This window comes from Danio rerio, chromosome 20 (assembly GCF_052040795.2).
Source record: "Danio rerio strain M-AB ecotype USA chromosome 20, GRCz13ab, whole genome shotgun sequence".
Classification (NCBI taxonomy): Eukaryota; Metazoa; Chordata; class Actinopteri; order Cypriniformes; family Danionidae; genus Danio; species Danio rerio.
Window position 1 is genome coordinate 15231107 of NC_141040.1, and position 15170 is coordinate 15246276.

The window sequence follows — 15170 nt, forward strand, 5'->3', positions numbered from 1 at the left end:
TGCTTAGATTTTACCAAATTATATCCCCAGCACATTATTTGATTAATTATAATAATAAGATTTAAAAAAAGTATGTAAAAACAAAGTTTATTGTACAAATTGTCTGGATGTCTATTGTAGAAGGGATATGTTCAAGTTTATATATGCATACATTATATTTAAAATGGCAAAAATAACAACAATTTTACATGCTTTGCAGATCATTTTATTTGAATTAGTAATGGTAATTAGTAATTGGAATAGATTAGTACCCACCTGTGATCAACCCACCAACCAAAGCAAACCCCAGAGATGATGCCAACCCAGCTGCCTGATAAGTTGGTGAAACACTGGAATAAACAAGCACAAAGATGTTAAGAAACCATTTTGTTTCCATACTGATGCTAAAATGTAAAAACCTAATGTAAAGGAACTGCCAGGTTACCCTTCTTTCCTCTTCAGTGCTGCTGCCAAAATGCCAGCAACGCCTCCCAGGATGCCCGGCATGCCATGAAGGTTATGCACACCACAGGTGTCTTGGATGCCAAGTTTAGAGGCGAGTATGGGCTAAGATAAGAAAAAGGTTGGATTAACATGTGATATATGTTTATGATATATTACCTGTAACGTTCTATTATTTTTAAAGCTCTGCTTTGTTTGCTTAATTGTCTATTCTCTGTGAATTTGGTTTAATATTCCACTGACGTTCTGATAATAAAACCATAGTGGTAGAAAACAAATATTATGGTAGTCAATAGTTACTGCTTTCCATCTCTGGAATGCAATACAAATGCGCCAGTCAATGCCATAGCACAGGTGTAATGTAAACAGCAATATGAATGATTATCTGATGTTTTTGTTTTTGGGACTCAATTATTTATTATTTTCTTCATTACAACAACAAAAAAGCATAGTATGCTTCTGATTAGTCAGCTATGAAGAAACTGTTAGTCAGACAACAAAGTCATGCGCACATACACTCTCTGATGTAACTGAACTACAAAATTGCATACATATTTAGTTCAAAATAGGCTGTGTATTCGTCTGCTTATCGTGTCTGTGATATGAATGAAAATGCATACAGTGAGGAACTTGAAGCCAACAGTGGAGATGATGCCCGCAGTGATTCCAATCAGCATGGCTCCAAATGGCTGGATGTCCATGTCAGCGCAGGTGCCCACAGCGACACCTCCGGCCAGTGTGGCATTCTGAATGTGAACCTGTGCCAAAGAACTCAATAGGCTAAGACATAAGGCTCATGACCTGGTCAAATGTGGAAAAAAAATAATATCAAGAGATCAGTAAGACCCACCATGTCAAGTTTTCCTTTCTTCTCCACCAGACTGGAAGTAGCGTAGGCAGCAAGAGCACAAGCAGCCAGGGAGAAATATGTGTTGACAACAGCTCTTAACTGGTGATCGCCAGGTGTAGCAATAGCAGAATTAAAGCTAGGCCAGAACATCCACAGGTAGACTGTGCCTGAACACACAAGACAATACCCAAATTGAGTATGTTTAGGAGTGTCTATTAGCCTTATTCTTTGTCCATCTCATGTCTGATTCATGTCCATTGATATGTAGATGTTAAAAACTGCTCATTAATGACTAACATTTTCTTATTTTAATACTCTCCTTTTTATCTATAGTCATGATCACAATTGTTTGTAGAGCAAGTCTTTTTAATCGTTTCCTGCCTTTTCTTATTCCTAGTCATTTCTCCCATAGGCAATTGATTTGGAAGTTCTGAAACAATCGCAAAAACTAGTGCACTTCTACACTGTAAAATATGGTCAATACAAGCTTAAAAGGATAGTTCACCCAATACATGAAAATGTACACATTATTTACTGGTTTTAAACTTTTAAGAGTTTTAGATATTTTGAAGAATGTTAGAAACCAATGACACCCATATGGCCCGTTTTTACTGAGTGGTACAGTATGGGTCGGTACGAGTCACCTTTATCAGGCTTGCCTTTTTACTGCCAAAAGGGTACTAATGGTACCTTCACCAGCACATGTAACCTCTTCCTAGAGAGTAATTCCGTCATTCCAAGTTCTTAATAGTTTAAAAGCTGATGATAATAGTTAAACATGACGTTTTGTTCATGGTTTAGGCTGTTGAAAAAATAATTTGCTCTCTTGTTTTTTCCGGCTTCTCCATTGATTTTTGCGATTCACTTTCGCGTCTGTCCGTTTCTGAAAGGATCAGATGTCAGAAGCACTTCAAATATCACCTGCACGTTATTATCATCAGCTCAAGAACTTTGTTACTACAAATATAGACACTCAAAAGAAAAAATCACGAGCTCACTGGAGAAAGTGAAACCTCCCGCAAGTTTAGACGACCTCGTCAAACAAAAAAATAAAACGACAGATTTTGTTCATGGCTTTGTGGCTGTTCATTAAGAGGACGACAAGGTTTGTTTGAGCTTGAGTCAACCATGGCTTGTTGTTATATGTATATAGTAATACGATGTAATGTCTTGGCTGTGTATTTAAAAATGGCTTTTTTTTTTTTATTCTCCTGCTTGTGTGCACTAGTGACGTTTCTCTGTAAACCAATAGCATTCAGCTGTGCTTCTTGCTCAGCCTTTTGGTACTCTTGTTTTGATATGTACCCTTTGCAAAGGGTACCCAAAAAGTGGTACTGTACGGTTCGCTTTTTGGTACCTTTTGACAGTGGAAACAACCATAAAATATTGGTAAAATACTGTATACTGTATAATAAAATACTTTACACTGTATGATAAAATACTGTACTGTACCACTCAGTGGAAATGGGCCAATAGTAGAAAAAACTAATACTATGGAAGTCAGTTACTGGTTTTCCAAATATCCATTTTGTATTCAACAGGAGAAAGTCAATCAAACAACTTTGGAACAATTGGTGGGTGAGTAAATGATAACATGATTTATGCTTGACTTTTTTTCTTAATTATTATTATTATTTGTATGCTTACCAAATCCCAAATCCTCAATGATATGAAGACCCATTACTTGCACTATCCTTATTTATTATCTGCTTTGAGCTACAGACATAAAGACTGTTCAGTGTGTAGGGTCAGATTTACTAAACAGGACAGATTAGTGTGACGCTGCAGTCCCATAGAATGTAATTTACTAAGAGCAGCACAAATTAATAACACTGCATTCCAAATAAATAAACACAACAACATCCTCTGTTCTCTGCGTTCCCCCTCTTATAGTTTCTTTCATGGTATGTTAACAGCAAAATTGGTTAAGATGCTTTTTTGAGGGATGTTATGTGGGGAATAATGTACAGTACATCCAGTTAGTTGTAATTGTGGAATAAAACATCACAGGCTTATCAGTAGTTTTTTAAGACTGAAGAGGTCTGTTTGGTGAAAAACAACCAGCTTGATGTACTAAACATTATCTAAACATTTAGACAAAACATTATTCTGAGCTGTAATTAATTACTAGCTCTTTAATTAAATGCAAAGCTTGCAGGTAATAGTTATTAACAAATGGTTGGATGCAGCCAACATTATATTTTCTTTGGTATTATTAATTATTCAGTGGTCAGAACAGTGCAGTTGCAGAAAAGTATGGCAGTGACGTACACATCTAGCACAGGTCCAATCACTGATCCACTCTCATGCTTCACTTTGGGCATGAAACAGTCTGGTTTATTCGCTTCTTTGGGGCTTTTCCATGCCGTTAACTTTCCCAGATGTGGGAAAGATGGTGAATGTGGACTCAAAGTCAGAAATATAAGCACCCACTCCCCGCCCTTTTTTTTTTCTTTCTTTTTTAAAATATTTCCTAAATGATGTTTAACAGAGCAAGGAAATTTTCACAGTATGTCTGATAATATTTTTTCTTCTAGAGAAAGTCTTATTTGTTTTATTTCAGCTAGAATAAAAGCAGTTTTTATTTGTATTTTAATCATTTTAAGGTCAAAATTATTAGCCCCTTTAAGCAATTTTTTTTTTCTACAGAACAAACCATCGTTATACAATAACTTATCTAATTACCCTAACCTGCCTGTTTAATCTAATTAACCTAGTTAAGCCTTTAAATGTCACTTTAAGCTGTATAGAAGTATCTTGAAAAAATATTTAGTTAAATAGTATGTACTGTCATCATGTTATTTTTAATGTTTAATTATTGCAAACTTTAGTAAATCACATTTACTCTTAATAAATTTAAACACACGCTTCCCATAAATTTTGCTTCAATGAAGCATCTTTAAATGCACATGCAGTACAGTCATATGCAAACTTTCTGGTTTGCCTAAACATTGGTTGACTTTAAAACTCCTATTAATGGCTAAAAACCCATATAACAGTTTTAGTTAATGCCAAAAGAGGGTTTGGTGTTAGCAATTGTGCCCCCTAATGTCTTAGGCTGTTCGCAAAATTGAAGACTTTACTGACCAAGGTGAAATTATCCAAGGCTTTTTTTTTTTGTTTTTTTTTTTTAATCAAGACAGACTCTCCTGAATCATAATAGCATCAGTATAAGACTCTCAATAGATGGTTTTCATTCTCATGTAAATTCTTTTGTATGTGATGCATTATAAAAATCCAGCTTTAAGCATATGCAAAATCCTATATAAGAAGGTCCATTTGGCACTCTGATTACACAACTGGAAAAAAAGGAAGATTTCTGTTGTACACATACCGATCATTGCAAACAAGTCTGAGTGATAGACTGATCCATCATTGTCATGGCCATTACGCAGACCAGGCCTATAGAGAACACGAGCTACCGATAACCCAAAGTAAGCCCCAAAAGCATGGATGGTCATGGAGGCACCAACGTCAGAAACCTGTTGAGAAACCAGAATGCCTTTGAATAAAAGATGAAAAACTTCTGAAGGAGTTCACATTTGACTCTGGTTTATTTTTGTGTGTGTGTGTGTGTGTGTGTGTGTGTGTGTGTGTGTGTGTGTGTGTGTGTGTGTGTGTGTGTGCGTGAGGTTAATTTTCTGGAAATAACTCTACTATTTAATAACAATTTGGACAATATCAAACTGAACCCTGGTAAAAATACTAATTCAGATTTTAGTTGTATTTTTTATTTAAATAGTAATCATTAAATAATAAATTATTTAAAATTTTGCAATGACAAAACAATGGTATAGGTGTATCATATCATAATAATACATCAACTATTATACTATAATCTATCTGCCAATTCAAGCATAAAAATGTTAATAGTTTTTTTTTTTTACATTAATTTATTCTGACACAGTATCTCCTAGAAGACAAAGAGGTTGTTGCTGTTATTGGAACACTGGGTGTTTTATCCTGCTAACTTTAGGAAGGAGTTCAAAATTATCTAAGCTGATTTTTCCCTCATCTTTGGCCTATAAAATTAGCTAGCAGGAAACTAGATATTTTACAAAGCTATGTTACTAATACAAAGGAAAACAAACCAGATTAATAGGAGATTTAATGCTTAAACTTGGCAAGCTAGATAGATGTTGTGTGAACAAAGTTAATTATTTTCCTGGCATTGAAAGATATGTCCTCTTTTATGTGTTGGCTGTGCTTTTGTGAATCGTACATTATCTCTCAATCCAAAAACAAACAAATTAGCAGAAACGAGCAATAAAAAACATTTCCATGCACATTTAAGCTAATGCAACAATCAGACATTCAATGTTAATGAATGTAATATAAACCCACAAAAACGTATGTTTTGTGGTACTGATGAACTCTTATCTATTCAATGTTTTGATCATTGTTCTGTTGATTGTTGTTGATAATTTTCATCTGTTCGTACTGTACCGATCCTACTTTTCTTAACGAGTTGCGGGAGATGCTGTTTTATATATGTGGTGTTATATTCTGGATGTGTGCTCTCACTGCGCTGGGTCCCTCCGTTAGTGGCAAGACCACTGGATTTCGATGCCAACAGTCGGTCGGCGTCTCGCGAGTAAATGAATACGGTGAATGAGAATACACAGGTATGTGCGTATAGACATACATTGTACTGCTGTACAGTAACGTGTCATTTGTTTGTTTTGGCTGTCCTAATTTTAATAGTTTCGTTATGATGTGGTGTGCTTTATCTGCCTGATAAAGTGGGCGGATTGAGTGACGTTCGATTTGGGGGATGTTCTGGGGGCGGGGTTTGCGTGACGCGCCGCGAGCTGCTAGCCCGACAGTGGAAACGCGACATGATTTCGGCCTCACTGCTCAACCTCCCGGGCGATTGGCCCGGCCTGGCCCGATAAAAGCCCTGGCTCGCACTGGCCCAATAGTGGAAATGCGGCTATAGTCACAGGTGGCCCAGTTACACACAGTCGTAAAGTAGAGTAAAAGTATCTGTTTTAAATATTACTTAAAGTGTGAGTTAAAGACCTTTCAAAAGTACTCAAGGGTAGTGAGTATTATGCTGTAAAAAGCTGATGCATTTACATGTTTGTGGATGTGTGTAAATGTAAAATTCTGTAGTGCATTTAGTTATTGCCCAGCAGGCACACAACAACAAAAGACGTTAATACTAGGTTAGATTTAGGTCGTGATGTCAGGAATACAAAATTCATTGTCTAGTCAGCGTCTAAGGATAACATTATTTTGAAGTCCAAGAACGACATCAAATTACGTTGAAATTTAGTTGATTTTAGGTCGTTTAGAAACTGACCAAAATCCAACGTTGAGCCAACATCTTAAACCAATGTCATATTGACGGCAAATCCTGACATTAATTCGTCATTAATTATAGCAACCAAAATCCAACATCTGATAGATATCATAGTGGTAACGTCAACGCAACGCTCTTTCTTTCTACTTAATGTTTTTTTAAAGCTTGTTTACATTTCACCAAGTGTTGGTATTAAAATAAAATCAATATAGCTTTTATCATTTATTAAATGAAATTTATTATATTTATTAAAAATGTAGTTATTTTAACTTGGTAAAATATGCACAAACCCAACTAGCTTACATTTATTTATATTTATTATTATTATTTTTACTGAATTTATTATCTAAACAAAAAAGATCACAATTCACGGTATAAACAAGTCATTAACTAACACTTCTTGGTAACTGTAGTAAACTACTAATTAGCCATATAAATTAATAGTAAGGTAGACGTTGGGTTTAGGGTTTGGATTAAGGATGCAGAATAAGATCTTGAAGAATAAGAAGACTTCAAACAACTAATGAACATTTAATATCTTAATAATAAGCAGCTTTTACCACTAGCATGATTTGTGACCTAAACTAAATTGCTACCAAGAAAAATGTTGGTGGGGAAAGAGTTAAAATAAGTAAAGAGAATGGAAGGGATGTCATGTGGACTTCCCTATAGAATGATAAAATTAGCAACAATATCTATAATGAATTAACCTTTAGCTAACCTTCGGCATCCCTTGTTTTTCTGTAACTAAGCACTCTGTGCTGGAACACAAACACTTTAAGTAAGCAAGTGAATGAGCTTTTACAAACCCCAAGTATTTCCACCACCAAATATTCGTTAATGCAGAATGTGGTGATCTCCAGCAGGGTCATGATGAGGAGCTGGACGGGGCTGGTTTTTCCCAGAACTGCGCCGAATGAGATCAGAACTGTTGCTGTGCTGAAGTCAGCATTAATCATCCTGCAAAGAGGGAATTATGGGAGAGAAAAAGAGTTTATATTTGAATTTATATAAATATATATTAATATGGAAGGAAAGTAAGAAGGAAAGTCGTGACATCAAAAAATAAATAAATAAATAAATAAAATAAAATAAATGTATAGGTTTGCTGTTTGTTCAAACTGTTTATTTAAAATGAGCTGAAATAACACAATTCTAAATTTGTTTTTGCTGTCAATCCACTTAAATTTGTAATAACTAATAAGTTAATTTAATTTCATCATGTTGTCTCAAAACAAATTGATTGTGTAGAACCCAACATGTTTTACATTCATTCATTCATTCATTTTCATTTGGCTTAGTCCCTTTATTCATCAGGGGTTGCCACAGTGGAATGAACCACCAACTTTTCCAGCATATGTTTTACACAGCACTGGGAAACATCCATACACTCTTATTAACACATATACACTGTGGCCAATTTGGTTTATTCAATTCACCTATAGCGCATGTCTTTGGACTGTTGGAGAAACCATAGCATCTGGAGGAAATCCACATGAACACGGGGAGAACATGAAAACTCTTCTCAGAAATGCCAACTGGCCCATTTAGACTCGAATTAGTGATCTTCTTGCTGTGTGACCACTGAGCCACCATGTTGCCACATGTTTTACAGTGTATGATAAATAATATGAATTATATGTTTGTACTAAGGTTCTGTTGAGTGCTTAATTCTGATTGGCCGATCAACATTGAAGATAAACACACACCTAAATTAGTTTTCAGACTGGTTTTGACTGCATTACAGCTCCTTATCACTATGCTGAATGATTTCAGTTACTAGACAAACGTCCAACCCAGAATCATTCTTACAACATACCTCTATATACATTTCTGAAGAGCACCAAATATGTCCCAGGAGCTATTTCGCAATTCCACCACAGGCCGCTGTTTACACTTTTTGAGATCTCAAATTTCTCTTGCTAGTGTCACGGTTGTAGATCTATCTGCTCTTTTTTGATGTGTCTGCGTTGTGTGACGGTTCATGTTATGTAGCGATCGTGTGTTTGCAGTGCTAGCGTGTGTGCATTTGTCTCTGTGTTTGTGTGGGAGTCGCGTGTCTGTCAGTGTTGTTGTTTTGTGTCAACAGCTGAGCGGTCACATGATCCTCGTCACCTGACCGTTGCCTAGCACTGCTCAGCTGATAATCAGCGCCCAGGTGCAGCGCATTTCTGCTCATATAAATATTCAGCGTTCGTGTCTCACGTTGTCAGTTCGTTGTATGTTCACGGTCTTCTGTGTTCCTGTCAGGCTCTCCTCGTTGGTTTTCGCTGGTGGTGAGTGGGCTGGTTGTCTTCCTTGTGCAGCTACTAGATGCTTCCTGTTTACATCTAAGATGATGTTTGATCCTCTCTGTTGACGTTTGTCATGGACATTTAATCGTAATCAATTTACATGGATCATCTGCACTCCCAGTCATTTACCTATTTACCTGTTTTTGTGAAATCTTCATTAAAGACTGTTTTACTTGCATTTGGGTCCCACGTCTTTTATGTGTGATCGTGACAGATAGTGCCATTCATGCTTGCTGTTCTTGCATAAATCCACCAGAGGTTGACTGACTGACTGACTCACTCCTCATTTCCACTATCGTGCCTTAAGCGAGCGAGCTGAGTGAGCCAAGGTCAGTCGCGTTTTCACTGTCACTTTCAGGGCCTAATCGGGCCAAAGCAGGGCTTTCTCGGCGCCAGTGGCCGGCCTTTTTCGACCTGTTAAATACATTGGGCCAAAGAGGGGCAGCTGATGCTTCAGGGTGGAGTGAAAGGAGAGGCGAACACTAGCTTTCTGATCGCACACCAGTACATGCGCCAAACAAATAAATAAATCAGGGAAAGAAAACATCTAGCCTTATAGGCTGGGGTCTTTTTGCGTATGATCACCCTTATGTTACCCTTTTAAATGTAAGGCTGTTGCATAAAATAATAAAGTTTTAATTTATAATTAACATTCTTTGCCACATACTCCTTAATGTTTCAATAACGCATAATAATCTTTACACCCTATTAAAGACACAGCAGACAGTAAAGGTTTTCGAGAGTTCTTTTTTTGGAGATAATACACAATATGAATACAACAGAAAGACATAAACTTTACAAATTACGTGTTCACTTTTGTAGGCTCTTTTGTAGTGTCATATCTTGAAAAAAAGCTATATTCAATATATAGAATATAAAAAGCAATATATAGCTATATTGAAATAATTACAAATATCAGATAATATAAAATTACATTAAATAAATAAACCAATATAAATCAAACAAAAGCTAGCTAAAACAATTTAGGTATTTACAATACATAAATCAAACCGTTTTAAAGCCATATTAAACTTTATTTTACTAAGGCCTATCTGAAAAAAAACATTTTATGTTTTCTAAAAACAATAAACACCGAAAAGGTTTTGAAATATTATTTATAAAGTATTTGGATATGATGATATTAATCAAATTGTGCAAACAGAGAATTTTTTGGGTGAGTGAAAGCATAAAACTAGATAAAACCTTTTTTTCTGTCCTGTGCAGCTCCTCTTTACAAACGCATCAGAGAAAACTGCAAATACAAAATGTGTTCTGTGTTCTCAAACAAGTGTTTATGTTTTTATATTAATTTATGTTTATGTTTTATATATATTTATATTAAAAAATGAAAGTTGAAATACATGAAGAACTTTAATGCTTGGTGCTTGATGCATTGAAGCTGCTGAACGCAATGAAGTATAGGCTTTATTTTATTACTTGCTCTTATGTGCTGAAATACTTAACACTTTCCTTAAGATCACAGAATCATATTCAACATTCTTAAATAAAGGGGAATCAGCTATTAAGTGTCATAATGCCTTTAAGGAAAAATTAATATGTTTAAGGTCTCTCCAGAGCATTTGGGCTGAATGTTTGACAGCCTCTATCTAAATGAGGATGTTATAAATTACATTTTATACAGAGTTATTAACTAAGAATTTCTGTGGTTTTATATTACAGATGGTGCGCTCCCTGCGCTGGCGAGACCACTCGATGTTCGCTGCCAACAGTCAGTCGGCGAGTAAATTAATATGATGAATGAGAATACACAGGCCTGTGCGTATAGATAGATAATGTACTACTGTACAGTAATTTGTCATTTGTTTGTTTGGGTTGTCTTCATTTTAATGCTCTCGTTATGATGCGATGGTGCGCTTTATTTGCCTGATTCCCACTGAAGTGGGCGGGTTGTGTGGCGTTTGATTCGAGGGACGTTCTGGGGGCGGGGTTTGAGCTATTAGCCCGACAGTGGAAACGCGACATGATTTCGGCCCCACTGCTCAACCTCCCGGGCGATTGGCCTGGCCCAGCCGGATAAAAACCCTGGCTCGGACTGGACAGGCAGTGGAAATGCGGCTACTGATTGACTGACCCACCCTCCTTCTTTCCTAAACCCAACAAATAGTGGTTTTAAAAGCACCATTTGACCTGAACACCAAATTCCCTAAACCCAACCAACAATTTTAAAAAGCAATCCAGAAAAAGAAAAGCCCTCGCCTGATTTTTACCATTTTTTCAGATGTTACCACATTCTCACCCTGTTGTTTACTTGTTTATTTTATTTTTTGAATTTTGTTTTTGTCTTACCTGCTATCTATATCCGTTCTTCACTGGACTCAAACCCCGTCGTTGTGATCAACTACTCTCTGCATCTCAAGGTAAACTATGTACATGGCAAGCTAACTGGACAAACTGGTAGCAGCAAAAAAAGCCATCCATACGGAGGTAAGTGGTCAGCTGCTTGCGCGAAAAGAAACGGCATTATACCCGTAGCGTTCGTTTTAAAGAAAAGCTGCGATACGTTCCTCTGGCTACATAATTTGCGATCTCCAGAAATGTATGTAGGGCTAGTTTTCAGAATGGTCGATGTTGCAAATGTCTCGTAATACAACATCTGAACAGTGTGTTTAGGTGTGATAACTGTAGTGTAAGTGGAAACCCTGACTATGGTTCCTTCCATTATTAGAAACAGCACTGAAGCATCGTCTGTTATCCTTAACATAAATAACAGCTTTATTAGTAAATCAGTTACACACACTGTGAAAAATATCCGTTAAATAACTTTTTCTGTATTTTGTAATTTACAAGTGTGTTTTTTTTAACAAAATCTCTCCGCAATTCGTAACTTTTTGATTTGGTGACTAATTTGGATGAATTTGTACGATCTGATTCGTACAATTTAGTACAATTTGCTCATCCCCCAATGACGGTTGGGTTTAGGGGTGGGGCTGGGTGCCACGCCTCCTTTTTAAAATCGTACAATTTCCATTGACTGAACTCATTAGCCACTAATCTGGCAAAACGTAAAATACTTATGTTTTCTCATGAGATCAGGCTGTTTTTTCCATTTATTTACAGTTGTGAATAGCATTATGAGAGCTTGGTTTCTGCTCTGTCGTTGTTGAAAATTCAACTCTACAGTTTAACAAAGGGACTTTTATTGACATTTTAGTAATTTAAATTACTGTTAATTAAAAATTGAAATTAAATAATGTATAAGAAGTATTATAGAGGGAAACAAGTCTGTGAAATACAGAAAATGTACTGGCTGTTCATTACAAGTTTTTTTGTACTGTAATATCCAACTCCAACCCAGACAATATATCATGCCAAACTATTAAAACATGAATAAAATCACTGTTTTTAAAAACTTTTTTTGGAAGAAAGCTCAAGCTCTCATAGTGCAATTCAAAAGCTTAAATAAATGGGGAAAAATAAAAGCATGATGAATCACAAAATACGAAAAGCTGCTATTTTATGGATATTTTTGACAGTGCAGGATCTCCTATATCACTAAACAAATAGCAGAGTTTACCTATCAATGCTGACTCTAATTTTTCCACCATGCATGTGCCAGACGTTCTGGAGGAGGAGACCCCACTGCAAGCCGAAGGCAGCCAGCAACAGGTTGACGCCCACACTGGTGAAGCCATATCTCTTCAGAAAGGTCATCAAGAAGCCAAAGCCAATGAAGATCATCACGTGTACATCCTGAAACACTGGACACATAATAAAGAGCTGCATTAAAAAACAATGTTCGCAATGTTTCACAATGTTTAGCAATGTTTATAATACTGCCATTGGTGGCTGATGCCTGTATATCCACACAGTAATTATAAATTCCTTTGTGATATCATCTGTTTAGACTGCTTTCATTATGACTTCAGTGATACTACAAGTTTTATAGCCATTAAAGGATAGTTTAAAAACAATAATAATCAATATTATTTAAATTTAAATAGTGCTTTTCTGGACAAATGAATTTACACATTTACACATCCTGGATGATGGGACGGCAGCCATATTGCACCAGACTGCACACCACACACCAGCTGACTGGTGAAGAGGCAGAGGATAAAGCCAATGATGTTATGGGGATGGTTAGGAGGCCATGATAGATAGAGGCCAGTGGGAAAATTTGGCCAGAATGCTGGGGTTAAACCCCTAATCTTTTTTGAAGGACATCCTGGTATTTTTAACAACCACAGAGAGTCAGGACCTCGGTTTAACATCTTATCAGAAAGATGGCTTATCAGAAAGAGTCCTTATCAATATACTGGGGCATTAGGACAGCGACCTAGCTTTTCCATTTGGTCTCCCATCCAGGTACTGACCAGGCGTAGCCTTGCTTAGCTACAGGGGGTGACCATGTGAGAGTTGCTGTTATGGCGATCTATTACTTTCAGTTCTTTGCCATTTCCATGTGGACTCGGCACAAAGAATTTGACATGAAAAACCACAAACTTGCAATGTAACAGTTAATTTTCCATTCCTTAAAAAAATAAATAAATAAAAAAACAAACGTAAGAACTATTTACACTTTTCCAAGTTTCAATATGAAATGGTTCTGAAGATCGGTCAAAAGACATGTCTACCATCAAACCCCTTCCTTCTTTTTTTGAACCTTTTTTCTGGGTTGCTATGACGTATGACATTAGTTAACATATGAAACGTCATGTACACAGTAAAATAACACAAAATATACTAAAGAAAATGCTGTATCCAAATTACAACAGCTCTATATATCAATACAAATAATATATTATTATAGAAAAATATTACAAATCTTTTAAGGCTCTTTATGGCTCCAACAGATGCAGAAAGCTAGTTGCTAGCTATGCTAATGTTTGAAAATTGTGACAAATGACACCTATACACTGTAAAAAGTGAGTAAACCAATTGACTTAACTTTTATAATTATGTACATTATTATTTACTTAATAATTATAAGGCAATAAGTTTAGTCTCTTTTTTAAAGAAAGGTCAACTAATCACTTTTTTATAGTGTAGTTTTTTCACTATGGATATTATCTAACATTCTTCAAAATATCCTTTTCTGCTTGTTTGAAAAAAGTCAAGGGTGAGTAAATAATTTCAGATTCTTAATTTTTGGGTGAACTATCTCTTTTAATATTACTTTTCACACACCAAGTATAATCACCTCTTTGAGGTTCTGTCTTGTTTCTAGTCCACATATCTAAAAATAAAACAAATTTTTTTATATGTATATATTTTTTATTTTAATAAATTAAATCAAGAAGCATTATCTAGACAAGTAGAAAAAAAGATATTGCACTTAGAAATAATGTCCAAATTAATAAGTTTTTCTTTACAACAAGCTAAATAATCTGCCAATGTTGTAAATAAAATACATTGAATTCTGAATTCAGTGCAAAAACAAGAAGATTTTATTTATATAGATTTTTTTGTATGCCCATTGGCAGATTAAGTTGCTCACTTTAAAGATAAACTCATTGAATTTGACTTTTTGGCTTGTCTAGAAAATGCTTTTTAAGAACCACATTTAGCCCATTCAAAAAATAACAGCTTTTAAAATATGGCAAATGTCCATCTATTTATTGGTCAATATTATTTTTAATGTCTTAGAAATACTTAAAATAAAACATACAGGCTATAATATATGCTTTTGTGATGCTTTTAATGCTTGATGTGTTGTTTGGAAAAAGTTACATGGAAGTTCTTCTGCTTTTGTTGTTCAAAGATAAAGAAAGTAGAGATGAGTGCACATGTTTAACACTAAATTAATTCGTCCTGAACAACACATTTCAGCTCAGCATACAAAACATATATTTAGAGGAAAATGTGGACAAATTTGCTAAACGATCCAATAACCTACAACCATGTCACTGTACAAAGGACTTGTGTGTTCTTCTATTAGTCTGTAAATGACATGTTAAGAAAATGCCCCAAGTAACCCTTTGCGTGTGTTGTTTTATTCATTTCACATGACTCTTGTAACAAAATATACTTACTCTGGGATCAGTCACTTTCAAAGTAAACCAGCCTTTTCAGTGCTTTAACTGGTTGAAGCACAACAACCCTCAAGATATGTGCACAGTTTGTTTATCTGTTTTATTTTTTTTTTTGAAAATGGTTACACAGGTTGATGTTTATTTTTATAGAAAAAAAGTACATTGAAGTGCGATAATACTTGTCTTGAACTAAAATTGACATTCAGTCAACTTTTTTAAGTTTTTCACTGCACAATTTCCATGTTTCCTTAACCAAACACTTCTGATTCAGATCAACAGCTTATTAT

General features: G+C 35.5%; 1 protein-coding gene and 1 long non-coding RNA gene across 2 annotated transcripts in view; one reads left to right on the plus strand and one right to left on the minus strand.

Moving 5' to 3' along the window:
* The window catches only part of rhag (Rh associated glycoprotein), a 37853-nt gene that overhangs the window by 11043 nt on the left and 11640 nt on the right, over window positions 1-15170 (minus strand). The window contains 7 exon segments of the mRNA NM_212845.1: window positions 256-329; window positions 425-546; window positions 1062-1199; window positions 1292-1458; window positions 4626-4773; window positions 7406-7556; window positions 12426-12609. Coding sequence (NP_998010.1) covers window positions 256-329; window positions 425-546; window positions 1062-1199; window positions 1292-1458; window positions 4626-4773; window positions 7406-7556; window positions 12426-12609 — 984 coding nt within the window.
* Window positions 2051-4875, plus strand: LOC141379260 (uncharacterized). Its single transcript, XR_015518229.1, has 2 exons — window positions 2051-2644; window positions 2771-4875. It is a non-coding gene; the product is annotated as an uncharacterized LOC141379260 (long non-coding RNA).